This window comes from Halichoerus grypus, chromosome 5, assembly GCF_964656455.1.
Source record: "Halichoerus grypus chromosome 5, mHalGry1.hap1.1, whole genome shotgun sequence".
Taxonomy (NCBI): Eukaryota; Metazoa; Chordata; class Mammalia; order Carnivora; family Phocidae; genus Halichoerus; species Halichoerus grypus.
In genome coordinates this window covers 117,447,480-117,461,395 of record NC_135716.1, presented here as the reverse complement: position 1 = coordinate 117,461,395, position 13,916 = coordinate 117,447,480, and the positions used below count along the sequence as shown (strand labels likewise).

The 13,916-nt window shown below is 39.2% G+C and overlaps 1 protein-coding gene and 1 long non-coding RNA gene across 2 annotated transcripts in view; one reads left to right on the top strand and one right to left on the bottom strand.

The window, feature by feature from the left end:
- LOC144381909 (uncharacterized) overlaps nt 1–1,073 on the top strand; it is an 85,085-nt gene extending 84,012 nt beyond the window's left edge. The window contains exon 3 of the long non-coding RNA XR_013448090.1: nt 734–1,073. This is a non-coding gene — a long non-coding RNA (uncharacterized LOC144381909). The remainder of the gene's footprint in view (nt 1–733) is intronic.
- Nucleotides 1–4,612, bottom strand: part of ZNHIT6 (zinc finger HIT-type containing 6) — a 61,983-nt gene extending 57,371 nt beyond the window's left edge. The window contains exons 1-4 of the mRNA XM_078072805.1: nt 3,754–4,612; nt 2,358–2,423; nt 2,164–2,270; nt 1,993–2,078 (exon numbers count right to left, since the gene is read on the bottom strand). Of these exons, the coding sequence (XP_077928931.1) occupies nt 1,993–2,078; nt 2,164–2,270; nt 2,358–2,423; nt 3,754–4,412 (918 nt within the window). The 5' untranslated portion in view covers nt 4,413–4,612. The remainder of the gene's footprint in view (nt 1–1,992; nt 2,079–2,163; nt 2,271–2,357; nt 2,424–3,753) is intronic.
- Nucleotides 4,613–13,916: the final 9,304 nt, after the last annotated feature.

Genomic DNA, 13,916 nt, shown 5'->3' with positions numbered 1-13,916 from the left:
CAAAATGAAATCCAAATGGCCAATAAAATATTTGAAAGAATGCTCAATCTCATTAGAAATCAGAGAACTGCAAATTAAAAACCCCGATAAAATTACAAAGCCATCAAATTGCAAAAATTTTAAAACTCTGATCAAATCAAATATTGGAGAGGATGTGACAACAGGTACACACAATACTGGGAGTCTAAACTGGTATAACCACTTCAGAAAACGTTTTGGTTACATCTAGTAAATTGGAGATGTGCGTACCCCACAACAGAGTAATTCCATTCCCAGGTATAAACCCTAGAAAAAACAGGTACGTACGCAAACCACAATTCATAAACAAAAGTGCTCATTGCAATACTGTTACGGTTTTTTGTTGTTGTTGTTATTACAGAAAACCTGGAGTCCATGTTATAATAGAAAACTCAGAGTCCATGAACAGAATGGATAAATAAATGATGATATGGTCCTAAACTAGAAAACTATTCAGAGGAAAGAATGGATCAGGGAATGGCACAAGGGAGTGGCAGGGAATTTTTGAGAAGTTGGTAATGTTCTAATTCTGGACCTGGGTGGTAGTTACATGGATGTTCACTTTTTAATTATTCATTAAACAGTATATTTGTATTTTATGCTTTTTTAATATGCATGCAGTTCTTTATGATAAAAACAAAAAATTTAAAAAGTAATTTATCTTTTAAGCAGAATTTTAGAAGAACATGCTGATGCATGATAATTTTTCTTTCAGAAATATGAGGAGGCGCCTGGGTGGCTCAGTCGTTAAGCGTCTGCCTTCAGCTCAGGTTATGATCCCCTGGGATCGAGCCCCACATCGGGCTCTCTGCTCGGCGGGAAGCCTGCTTCTCCCTCTCCCACTCCCCCTGCTTGTGTTCCCTCTCTCGTTGTCTCTCTCTCTGTCAAATAAATAAAATCTTAAAAAAAAAAATTAAAAAAAAAAAAAAAAGAAATATGAAATGTCAAGTCTGTACCAGTAATAACAATAAAATAAGGTGTTTTAAAAGTGCTAAAATGTTGCAACTCCAAAGCTAAAATGGTCTTTGAAAAAGGAACATAATTCTATGACATGATTTAATAACACTATTAAAGAATTTCTAGAATAGCAGTTGCAAATATTTCAAATACATAAGCTTTAATTTGCATACTTAGCTTAAGGAATGCAAAAGGGATGAAAGAGTATGAAAATTAGGTGTAGTAGAAGAGAAAGCCCTCTTAGTTCTTCCTTCAAAATTAGAATCTAAACACTTCCCAATAATTTAACAGCATTATCCAAGCCACCATCATTTTTCACCTCAACAGCAACAGCTTTGTAACTAGACTCCCTGCTTTCAACCTTCCATTCTTGCCTACTAACGCTCATTTTTCAGACAGCAGCAAGAGTGATCTTTCAAAAAGCAAACATGCTCAAAACCCTCCCATGGCTTCTATTTTCACTTAGAATATATTAGGAGCCCTCACCAGTTTCTCTAAGCTCATGTTCAACATTCTCCTTATTCACCTATGCTTCAGTCACCCCGTCCCCATTTTAATCCTCAAATATACCAACCTCATTCCTAACTCAGTCTTACACTTTTGTCACTACCTGGAAGAGTCTTCCTCCAAAGATTCACGTGGCTGCCTCTTTCTCGTCATTCAGATCACTGCTTAAATGTCATCTCTCAGAGAAGCTTCTCCTGACTACCATATTGAAAACACTCACGACCTCCTCCCAACAAACACCATTTTCATTTCCTTTTATCTCCTGTGCTTTATTTTCTACATGCACTTAACTCTATCTGAAATTATATTTGTTCCTCTACTCATCTCCTGTCTCTCCCCACAAAATACAAGCTACATGAGGGGAAGAACTTTGTTTTGGTCACTGATGTATCCCTGGTAATTGGAATAGGTCTGGATCACAACAGCCACTTACTACATTTATTAGGTGAAAAAAACGAATCTAACTGATTAAAAGAATTCTAACTGGAAGAGATGGAAAGAAGTACTTACATGTTTATTGCTTATTGGTCTTTTTAAGAAAGCATCTCTAGAAATGTGGTCTGCTGTTCTTGCCACATCTTCCAAAAACCGATAATCTAAAAATTTCAAAATAGAAAAATAAACAAATGACATATGCCAATGGCCAGGAAGCATCAATCTGCTATGCATAAGATGACTCACCACTTAGGAGATTCATTTCAGTAAACTGTTGTATGGAAACATATGCAGTCTTATCTCGAACTCCATTACAGGTCAGTTCTGCTTTGTGTTTCTTTACACAGGGCAAACTGAAGAGACAAATGAGGTGGTACTTTTATATTGTGAGGTAAGAAAGGTACAGACAGAGGTAGTAAGGTAGGAAATTACATACATACCTGCAGGAATATCGCATACAACGTGGACATTTGTACTTTGCTTCTTCTGTACCACAAGTTTCACACCTACAAAAGTCCACAAGAAACTTAATAAGTTATCAAATATTAATTCTACTTATTGACTTATAAATTTTTAATGCTGAGTCAATTACTCATCACAATTTATAGACATGTAGTCAGTAAACAAAGTATATGGAAGTTACTCTGATAAAATACTTGAGAGCTGTCAAACATCCTTAGAACATTCTCCTCCAGGAAACTGTCTTCATCTCCAAATGACAACTACATTTACAACATTGTTAGTACTACATAATCTAAAAAAACATATATTAAATTAAAAAAGAAATCTCACTTTTGACTTCTTTTTCTACTGCAATCAGAGAATGAGATTATTCATTAATATTTTAACTTGTAATTCCTGGCAGTCTGCTAAAGATTGTGTGTGTGTGTGTGTGTGTGCGCGCGCGCATATAACCAGAAGTCCAATCCATGAATTTACATACCTTAAAGCAAACATACCACAAAAAGAATATGAGACCAAGTCAAATTTACAGAGTATCAGCTGTATCTTTTCTCCTCATCTCCACACCCAACTTAAAATTAGCATTAAAATAATCTAGAAATGCTATTACCCTAAGCTCATATTCAACATTCTCCTTACTCACCTATGGTTCAGTCACCCCGTCCCCATTTTAATCCTCAAATATACCAACCTCATTCCTAACTCAGTCTTACACTTTTGTCACTACCTGGAAGAGTCTTCCTCCAAATTATCATTATCATCTATCTCCAATTACTCTTGTAGGATCTTGGGATACTGACAACCAAACTACAGTCATTTCTATTTGGCCCACTGTGTTCTAGACAGTAATAGTCCCAAGAATCTGATCACTCTCATTTCCCATGCTGTCACATGATCATACACCATAAGGAAATTAAATATAAAGCAATAAATATGCATACTATCCATAGAGAAAGTAAACAGCTGGGTGAGTTCAAGTGCATTTTTGTCTAATTTTAACTTAATCCATGTTGTCATTGTTAGTTTTATTAGACTTTTCCTTATGTCTATCCTCTTTTAAAGAATACTGAGTCAAGAGCATATTAAGTCAAATCAGAATCTGGTCCAAGGGTTTTCTGGTCCCCAGAATTTTCACTTCCTTACTTGGCCATTGTCCACTGGCCACTAACAGCCTGACATATTTTCACTGAATTTGTTGTCCTTTGACAAAACCCTGCCTTACCAATTACCCCCTCCCTCCACCACCAACATGCACGCTCCAGGGACCCAAGTTTGCATTTATTTTTCATTATTCCACACTGCTAGATTTCCTTCAATCCAGACAACAGAGGACTCCACAGCTTTATTTCCCCAATGAATTTCTCCCTGTCCTACCTTGACATGGCCAGTTTCCGTTTGAAACCCACTGGGGGATTTATCTGAGGCTCTTCTTTCACCTTTGTATCATCCATCACTTCTTCCTTTGGGAAATACTTCTCTTCTTTTACACAAACTTCATCCATCATTTCCTCCTTTTTTATGTTTTGAGCAACAAACACCTCCTCTTTTATCTCCAAGTTATCTTTCTTCTCTTCCTTCACATCTAGCCAGTCCATCACCTCTTCCTTCACCTTCACTTTCTCTTCTTTTACCTCTGCTCCATCCACTTTCTCTTCTTTTACCACAAAACTACTACCCATCTCCTGCTTCACCTCCAAACTGCCTGGTTTCTCCTCTTTCACCTCAGGCCCATCCTCCACCTCCTGCTTTACCCACCGGCCATCCAGCATCCCGTCTTCCATTTCCGACCAGTCCATAACTTCTTGTTTCACAACCGTTAGGTCCACTCGCATCTCCTCTGCCGTTTGTCCACTTCCTTCTCTATCCTCTGTCTTCATTCCTGCCTGTCCATTCCCCGCTTCTACACTGCCAGCGTCCGTCCCTGCTGTGCCCCCGACTCTCTCCCTACCGGACTCGAGCCTTAGCCGCGCCCCCTCAGCTCCACTCTGCAGACCTCCTCCCAATGTCCCTTCATTTTCAACAGGCGTATCCATCAGCTCACGACCTCTGGCCTTCGCTGCCACTCTGTCCTTCAGTGTGGCTTGTCCACGCCAAAAAGAACGAATTCTGGGGCGGAACACCGACAGTCGCCCACGTGCGGGACCGAAAGCCCTATGCAGCAAACGCCGGCCTGCAGCTTTCGTCCAAATCGTCGTAAAGCAACACTTCCGCGCCTCGCCACTTCACGACTCGTAGAGCCCTTTACGGCTCTGCGGCAGTCCGGCCCAGAGACACTGCGAGAATCGGCGTGAGGCCACGCCCCTGTGAGCTCACTTTTGGGGCGGGGCTTCGTCAAACCCTGCCCCCGGGGAGGCAGCCTCCGGCCGCTCTTCCCGCCCCCAATCTGTGCTTGGCCATACTCCTCTGTAAAGAGTGGGGGTGAGGGGCGGAGCAGGGAGAGGCAAATCCCTGACAGTTTTGGAACGGTTAAGACCCACCCTGGTCTGTATGATCTTGTATGAAAATGGAAGAAACACTTGAAGCCACGCCTCGGCAAGCTTCATTCTTCACCTATGCACTAGAGACGATGGTGTTGTTATGTGAAGATTAAATGGAATCATGCATGGAAATAAGCCAGTAGTTACTGAAATAAACTCAATAGATGGTGGCTATTGTCACAGGGAATCCTGAGAGGTTTCAGATAGGAAAGAAGGAATTAATTTTTATTCTTTAAGTTCCGTCAGTAACAGCCCACAACAGCCAGTTTCCCATTCCCAGCATCCTACAGGATTCTCTCTTTAAAACAAACAGGGTTGCTGGAGTGGTGGGGGTGGGAGGGATGGGGTGGCTGGGTGATAGACATTGGGGAGGGTATGTGCTATGGTGAGCGCTGTGAATTGTGTAAGACTGATGAATCACAGACCTGTACCTCTGAAACAAATAATACATTATATGTTAAAAAAAAAAAAAAAGATAGTAGGAAGGGAAAAATGAAGGGGGGGGAATTGCAGGGGGAGACGAACCATGAGAGACTATGGACTCTGAGAAACAAACAGGGTTCTAGAGGGGAGGGGGTGGGGGAAAGGGTTAACCTGGTGATGGATATTAAAGAGGGCACGTATTGAATGGAGCACTGGGTGTTATAGGCAAACAATGACTCATGGAACACAACATCAAAGAAAAATAAATAAATAGGAAAAAAAAAGAACGTGTGTGTGTGTGTGTGTGTGTGTGTGTGTGTGTGTATCCCTAAAGACTGGGCCAAAATTTCAATCCCCAGGAATAGAAGATCTAAAAAATAATACAAAAATGCAAAAAACAAAAACCACACTTTTGTCTATCTCAATTATTTTTCTTTTTCTTTTTTTTAAAGATTTTATTTATTTATTTGACAGAGAGAGACAGCAAGAGAGGGAACACAAGCAGGGGGAGTGGGAGAGGGAGAAGCAGCCTTCCCGCCAAGCAGGAGCCCCATGCGGGGCTCGATCCCAGGACCCTGGGATCATGACCTGAGCCGAAGGCAGACGCTTAACGACTGAGCCACCCAGGCGCCCCTCTCAATTACTTTTCAAAATTATTATTATTACATACGGGGCATTAGGCACTTTCACCTAATCTTCACATCATGTCTGTGAGGTGAGGTATTTTTCTCACTGTGTAAGGAAACTTCATAGGAGATATATTTTTCTTGCTGCATAAAGGAGGCTTCAAAGAAATGGCTTCTCAGCTGTAGGTTGCTTTGTATTATCTCCTCAATGCAGGGCATTTAACTGTTCTCATTTGCAAGTTGGTCAAAGAATGGGAATTTTGAATGGGTGAGCAGAGTGAGGGAGGGAGAAAATTTCGAAACCTAGTTGGGGCACCAGGGATTAAGCAGTGCTGGAAGGAGCACAGAAGTAAATTGGGAGAGTTTAGTACAATCTTCTTATGGGTTGTGAGAAAGAAGCTTCCAGAGGAATCATATGGATAGTCTCTTTTGGAGATACTTAGAGGTGCTAGCTGCCCGTGGAGTCAAAGAAAGCCTGATTGGATTTTCAGGCCAGATCACATATTTACACAGGGGAAAGGGGCTAAATGGTAGAAAGAATCCATGTGGTTTTTGCTAAAGACAAGATTTGTGAAATGGGAGCAACAAGAGGGAGTGTTGATCCTCAAGAGAATAAAACCATCCAGATTTCCATTTAAGAAAGGGAAAAGTTCTAGAACTACAGATCAGACACCAGAAGCATAAAGACTGTAAGATTTTAAAACTTTTGTCATTTCCCTACATTTGTTCTTGTAATCTGTGTTTTTTTAACAGTCACTGGAGGAAAAATTGTTAAACCAGTAAGGCTCCTTGATGGCTTTACAGCTAATCATTTACCTAAGTTAAACAATCCACACTGTGGGACGGTAGTTTTAATGGAGATACTGGAAGTTGTGGCGGTCTTGTTGAATGGTAGTTTTGAAGGAAAAGGGAGGCTTGAGTAGTCCTGAAGGAGGGAACTTTGGGTTATTGGAGTATAGAGCACAGCATTGTATGCAAGGATGGAGATAGGACAAGGACAAAGAAAGGGAGGCAGAAGTTATGTGGAGCTGTCGCTGAATTCCTATCCAGTTCCTCAAACTCCTTTCTCCCCCTTTTCCACCTCGGTGGAGTAGGGGGACAAGCCCAGCTCCTTCACTATAGGATTGTGCCTATCATTTCTGTCTCCTGTCTCTGCAGCAGGCATCACCTTGCAGCTTTCCTAACCACTTTGAGAAGTGGCCCTTTGTCAAAGTCATAGTTGAGTTCATTTTAACAGCCAGAAACTTAGGAGTGCTTTCTAGGAAAGCATCTTAGCTGTGACTGAAAAGCCATGAAAAAGTGTATCTTAGGGATGGTTAAATCATTTCAGCAGCTCAGCAGGCTCTTTGTGTAGTCAACCGTCTGCTTGACTATAGAAGGGCCTTTCCTGACCTGTCAGTAGACAGGTAAGAAAACAAAGACCCAGAGAAATAAAATGATTTGTTCAAGATTAAATGGCTATTTAGTGGCAGCACTGACACAGAAAATTAACATTCTGGTCAAAGCCCTTTGTTTGCACTTGAGCTAGCTTAAGATAAAGGCCAAGAGTTGGAATTTCAACTGTGTCCACACAAGAGCCAGGAACCAGAAAGCCCGGAAGTCTGAGTTTTATTGTGTATGGGTATGTGTTGTGATGTGTTGCAGGTTGGGCTATTCAGAAACAGATACTGATAGGAGTTGTTAGGGATCGCTACCTGTGAAGAGAAAGGGGAGGAAGGAGGATCGGCCAGAGAAAGCATTTAACTTGTGATACAGGTCAGACCAGCCTTGGCCAACCTGACAGGTAGCTCAGAGAAAGCATTTTTCTTTAGAGTGTCCCACTTCAGGCAGAACTGCCTCATACTTTATATCTGGCCCCACTGGGTCATCTGACACAGGCTGCCCCAGCAAGGGCATGATCTTGGGCAAGAGGCTTCTCTGCAGCTGGAGCTGACAGCTGGACTGCACTCTTTGTGGCCAGGTAGCAAGTCCTTCTTTGAAGAAGATCTGGGTGGCACATCTCCGTGGCTACCACGGTATGAATGTGTGCCTCTAGCCACATGGCCTTTTGTCACTGAGTTGGCTTCATTCTACTTTCTTTGTAGGCAAGTTGTCTCTCTTCTCCATGTACCTTGTTAAAAAAATACTGCCATTCCACAACTCCAAGGTTTATATATCCTCAGTGCTTGTATAATCATGGAGACTCACTATTGTCTAATTCCAAATGTCTGGGGAAAAGAATCTGATTGGATCAGCCAAGTAAGGGAGGTAGGGAAAAGCTCTGGGTTTAAATCTCCTTTGCCAGTAGCTAGGTGACCACTCTGAGTCTCAGTCAGTCTATCTGTAAAATGGCGATAGTTATATGTATTTCACAGATCTATTTTGAGAATTAAATAAGACAATGTATGTGAAAGAGCTTTGTAAACAGTAAAGCATTCTACAAATATAAGTATTATTTTCCTTATCCTACCAGTAATTTTGAGAGTCCTGCTGATGATAGCTTGCTTAATTGTTTTCTCTTTTGGATCATGGAGGACAAAGTTGAGATAATCACATTTCCCAGTTCTTGGCACATTCTTCTCATGTGCAACAACACTTTCCTTAATATTTTTGCTATTTGTACATCTCCACTATCATTACCCTCCCCTTCACTCTTATACATTTAATATGACTCCATATATATATATATATATATATATATATATATATATATATGTCTTTGTGAAATACGTAGAATTGTTTTATTGTGTGTATCTTTTTAACAGCTTCATTGAGGTATAATTCACATAAAATAAAATATGTCTATAATAAACATACAATTCAATAATTTAAACTTGAAATTTTATACAGTTTTGCAACCATCACCAAAATCCAGGTTTGGAACATTTCCATCTACTCCCATCCAATACCCTTGTTCCCATCTGCAGTCAATCCCTGTTCCCATCCCCAGCCCCATGCAACCATTGATCTAATTTCTATTCCTATAGATTTGCCCCTCCTGGAAATTTCATATGAAATAATATAATATGTGGTCTTTTGAGTCTGGCCTCTTTTATTAAGCTTAAAGTTTTTGAGGTTCATCCATGTTGTAGCATGTCTCAGTAGTTTATTCCTTTTTATTGCTGAATAATATTCCATTGTATGGATATATCACATTTTGCTCATTCATCAGTTGATGGGCATTTGGATTGTTTCCAGGTTTGGTGTTATGAGAAATTCTGCTTCTACATTCCCATACAAGTCTTTGTGTGTATATTCGCATTTCTCTTGAGTAGGTACCTAGGAGTGGAATTTCTAGACCATATCGTAAGTTTACATTTAATTTTTAAGAAAGAGCCAAACTGTTTTCCAAAGTAACTATACCATTTTACATTCCCACTGGCAATGTATGAGGGTTCCAGTTTTTCTACATCCTTGCCAACGGTTGGTATTTATTGTCAATCTTTTTGATTATGGATAGATAATGGTATCTCACTATGAATTTAATTTGCATTTCTTTAATGATTAATAATGCTGAGCATTTTTTCATGTGCTTACTGGCCAGTTCTCTATCTGGATTAGTGACATATTCAAATCTGCTTTTAATTAATTGTTTTTTATTACCAAATTGTAGTAGTTCTTCATATATTATGGATAAAAATCTTTTGTAGATAGCCATCAGGATGTTCCTTAATGATTTCCACCTCCTGCTATTCATGCCAATGTATAAAACTTTCCCAAATTATCCAGGATTGGCCTGTGTTACTGATAACATACAGCAGAAGTATATTGTGTTGCTCCTGAGATTAGGTTTGAAAAATGGCTGTGGTTTCTGTTTCAGGCAATTGCTCTCTTACTCCTCTCCTAGATCACTTACTCTGAGGGAAGCAAGCTGCCATGTTCTGAGTTGCCCTACCAGGAGGGCTCATGTAGCAGGGAGCTAAACTCTCTATTATAAGGCTGAACTGTGTCCCTCCAGATTTCATATGTTGAAACCCTAATCCCTAGGACCTCAAAATGTGGCTGTATTTGGAGATAGGGCCTTTAAAAGATGATTAAGTTAAAATGAGGCCATTCAGGTGGACCTTAATTCAGTCTGTCTGGTGTACTTCTAGAAGGGGAAATTTGGACACAAATAGAGATCAGGGATGTGTGCACACAGAGGAAAGACCACATGAAGACATAGCAAGAAGGAGGTCACCTGCAAGCCAAAGAGAGAGGCCTCAGAAGAAAACAAACCTGCCAACACTTGATTTTGGAATTCTGGCCTGCAGAACTGTTAGAAAATAAGTTTCTGTTATTCAAGCCACACATTTGACCTATTTTCTTATAGCAGCCCTAGCAAACTAATACACTGGGCAACAACCAGCGAGGAGCTGAGGCCTGTCAACAGCCATGGGAGTGAGCTTGGAAGCAGATTCTCCAGTCCTAGTCAAGGCTTGACATGGCTGCAGCTCTGGTCAGCAGTTGCTCCTCATATTCAAAAATTGGGTGACATAATAAATATTTGTTATATTAAACTGTTAAGTTTCGGGGCAGTTGCTACACAGCAATAGATAATTAATACCAAGTCCTTGTATGGTTTGCAAATATATTCTCCCACTATGTGACTAGTTTTTAATTTTCCTAATTATGTCTTTTAAAGAGCACAAGTTTGGTATTTCAGTGAAGTCCAGTTTATGAGTTTTTCAAATGAATTCTGCTTTTCGTGTCACACTAAAAAGTTTTTGGCTAGCCCAATGTACCAAAGATTATCTCCTATATATTCTAGAAGTTTTATAGTTTTAGCTCTTACATTTAGAGCTATGATCCATGTTGAGTTTTTTTATAGAGCAAATTAATGATTTATTTTTCGCATATGGATCTCTTCTTATCCAAGCACCGTTTGTTGAAAAGATCATCCTTCCCCCTTGAATTGCCTTGATATTTTGTAAAAAATGAAGTCATCACAAATATAAGAGTTTATTTCTGGACTTTCTGTTTCATTGATTTATATGTCTATGCACCAACACCATACTTTCTCGATGATAATTTTATAGTAAGTTTTCAAACTGGGTAATTAAGTCCTCCTCCATTGGTCCTTTTTCAAAATTGTGTTGGTCATCATAGCATAACAGATAGAGATGTTGAATCACTATGTTGTACACCTGAATCTAATGTAACATCGTGTGTCAACTATACTAAAAATTTTTTTAAAAAAATATGTTGGCTATTCTAGGTCTTTTGCATGTCCATATAGATATTAGGATTAGTTTATCAATTTCTACATAAGAGCTTGCTGGGATTTTGACAGGGATAAGGTGGAATATATAGATCACTTGAAGAGAAGTAGCATGTTAACAATAGTGTGTCTTACAATCTATGAAAATGGAATGTCACTCATTTATTTAGATTGTCTTTAATTTCACTTAACAATGCTGTGTAGTTTTCAGTGTACAAGTTTTTGCATGTCTTTTGCTTAATGTATTCCTAAGTATTTTATTCTTTTTTTTTAATTAAGTAAGCTCTACACCCAATGTTGGGCTTGAACTCATGACCCTAAGATCAAGAGTCCCATGCTCTACCGCCTGAGCTAGCCAGACATCCCAGTATTTTATTCTTTCTGATGTGATTTTGAAAGAAATTATTTAATTTCATTTTTGGATTTTCCATCACTAGCCTAAAACAATGCAATGGTTTTTTTATATTGATTTTGTATATTGCAACCTCACTATTCATTTTTTTATTATATATATTATATATAGCTGGATTCAATTAGCTAATATATTTTTTAGGAGATTTCATATATGTTTATGAAGGATGTTTGTCTATAGCTCTCTTTTCTTGTAATGTTGTCATGTTTTGTTATCAGAGTTCTTTATGCTTTTTAGGAGAGTTCCCTAACTAATTTCTACTTTGCTCATTTGTTATTTGATGGTATCCAATCTTAGCCAACACATCCACTAAGTTCATTTCAATCACTATATTTTTCATAACCAGTTTCTCCAGCTTCTTTTTGCTTCATATTACTAATATTCTCCCTTATCTCTTTGGAGATATTTCTTTTACTCATTTAACATTTCTCACTTTTTTAAAAAAGATTTTATTTATTTATTTGAGAGAGAGAGATAGCGAGAGCAGGAACACAAGCAGGGGGAGTGGGAGAGGGAGAAGCAGGCTTCCCGCGGAGCAGGGAGCCGGATGCGGGACTCGATCCCAGGACCCTGGGATCATGACCTGAGCTGAAGGCAGCTGCTTAACGACTGAGCCACCCAGGCGCCCCTAACATTTCTCACTTTTTAAAAAATCTATTAATTTTGCTCCACTAGTACAAATTGTACAGTTTTCTAAGAAAGTTCTTTTATGGAATTACACTCTTCAGATGCTGTAATATTTTCCCCTGTGATCTCATATTCACTTGGGAGTATCAGCATCTTCAGCTGTTAATTCATACTTGAAAGGGAGGATCAAAAGCCTGAGACTTGGATTGTGATTCTTCTGATTTTTTTTTTTTTTCGAGGTGGCTGGTAGGAAAGAGAGTGGATGAGTCTTAGGGTAGAATGCTTCTGATGTTATAGTCAGAGCTCCACTAGAACCACTCGGGCCTTTCATGAGGAAAACATGCCCCATATGCCTGCATTTGCCATCCCTTTCAAGAACTACTATATTCTGTGGTTTCACCCAGGGTAGAAGGAAGAGAAAAGAACTGTTGCAAGCCAAACTGTATGTATAGTTATCAGCTTCCCTGATGTTACTCCACCTCCATGGGCAGGTGTTGGGCTGGCCCTGCTGTTGGCCCTTGAGTTGAGGTGGGCTGTGATCCACCCAGGTTAATGTGGGTAGACAAGGGCAGAATCAGAGATACTATCCCTCCATTTTACCCTTTACCTCCGTCAGTGTCCATCTATGACTCTAGGCCTTCCTTTCCCACCACAATGGGCCCCAACTCCCTTTCATCTTCTACAGGCTTCTCAGTATTTCTGAGAAGGCTCCAAGATCCATTACCACCCTCTCATTTATATGACATCTTCAGGATTAGACTTGGGGACTCCAGGAAGTATTGGCTTCTTTTTATAATTGGCTATCTTTTTCAGCAACTGGATTCTCCAGATTTATTTAAAAAATAGGGATGATAGTAACTTTCTGAAATAATTTCAGAGGTGTCCTAAACATCCTTCCTACTGGGCTTCCCATGATATTGCTCAAATTTTTCCAGGATGCAAGATGTTTTATTATATCCACAAAGGTTTCATTATATTCGCAACTTTGAGGCAATGTAGCAATTCCCGTATACTTGTCCATGGACTGTTTTATCAGCATCACCCCGTGTGCTTGATAAGATTTCTGGGTCTTTCCATAGAGGTACTTAATCAAAATAGAGCTACTGGAAAATCTTTTAACAAGCATCTCTGTGTGTACTTAACGATGTATAGGCAGGTTTGCGAATCACTGGGTGAAGGCATTACAATTACATAGTCCAAGATGGTAGCCACAGTAGCTATGGAGCCCTTGGAATGTGGTTATCCAAACTGAGATGTACTGTAAATATAAAATGTACACTGACTTTCAGAGATTCAGTACATAAAAAAAGAATGTAAAATATCTCATTAATAACATTTTTATATTGATCACATGTTGAAATGGAAATATTTTAGATATATTAGGTTATGTATAATACATTATTAAAATTAATTGCACTGGTTTTGTTTTGTTTTTACTTTTTTAAATGTGGCTACTAGAAAATCTTAAATTACATATGTGGCTTATATATTTCTATTGGGCAGTGTTGCACTAGAAGAGGTTATTAGAATTCAAACTCCAATTAGCTGAGATTTAGACAATAGAAAATTCAAGAATCAGCTAAATGTAGTGGTTCATTTGTTAATTCAGTCAATAAATATTTGTCTCTTCATTCTTCAGATTGTAGCCTGAGCATCTTTGCAAATCACAAGTCTGATAATGTCAGCCAACTCCTTAAAACCCTTCAATGTCTAATCGTTGTTCTTAGGATAAAGAACTAAATCCTTATCATGGCCTTGCAAAGATCCCTCATAATCTGACCCATATCTTCTCT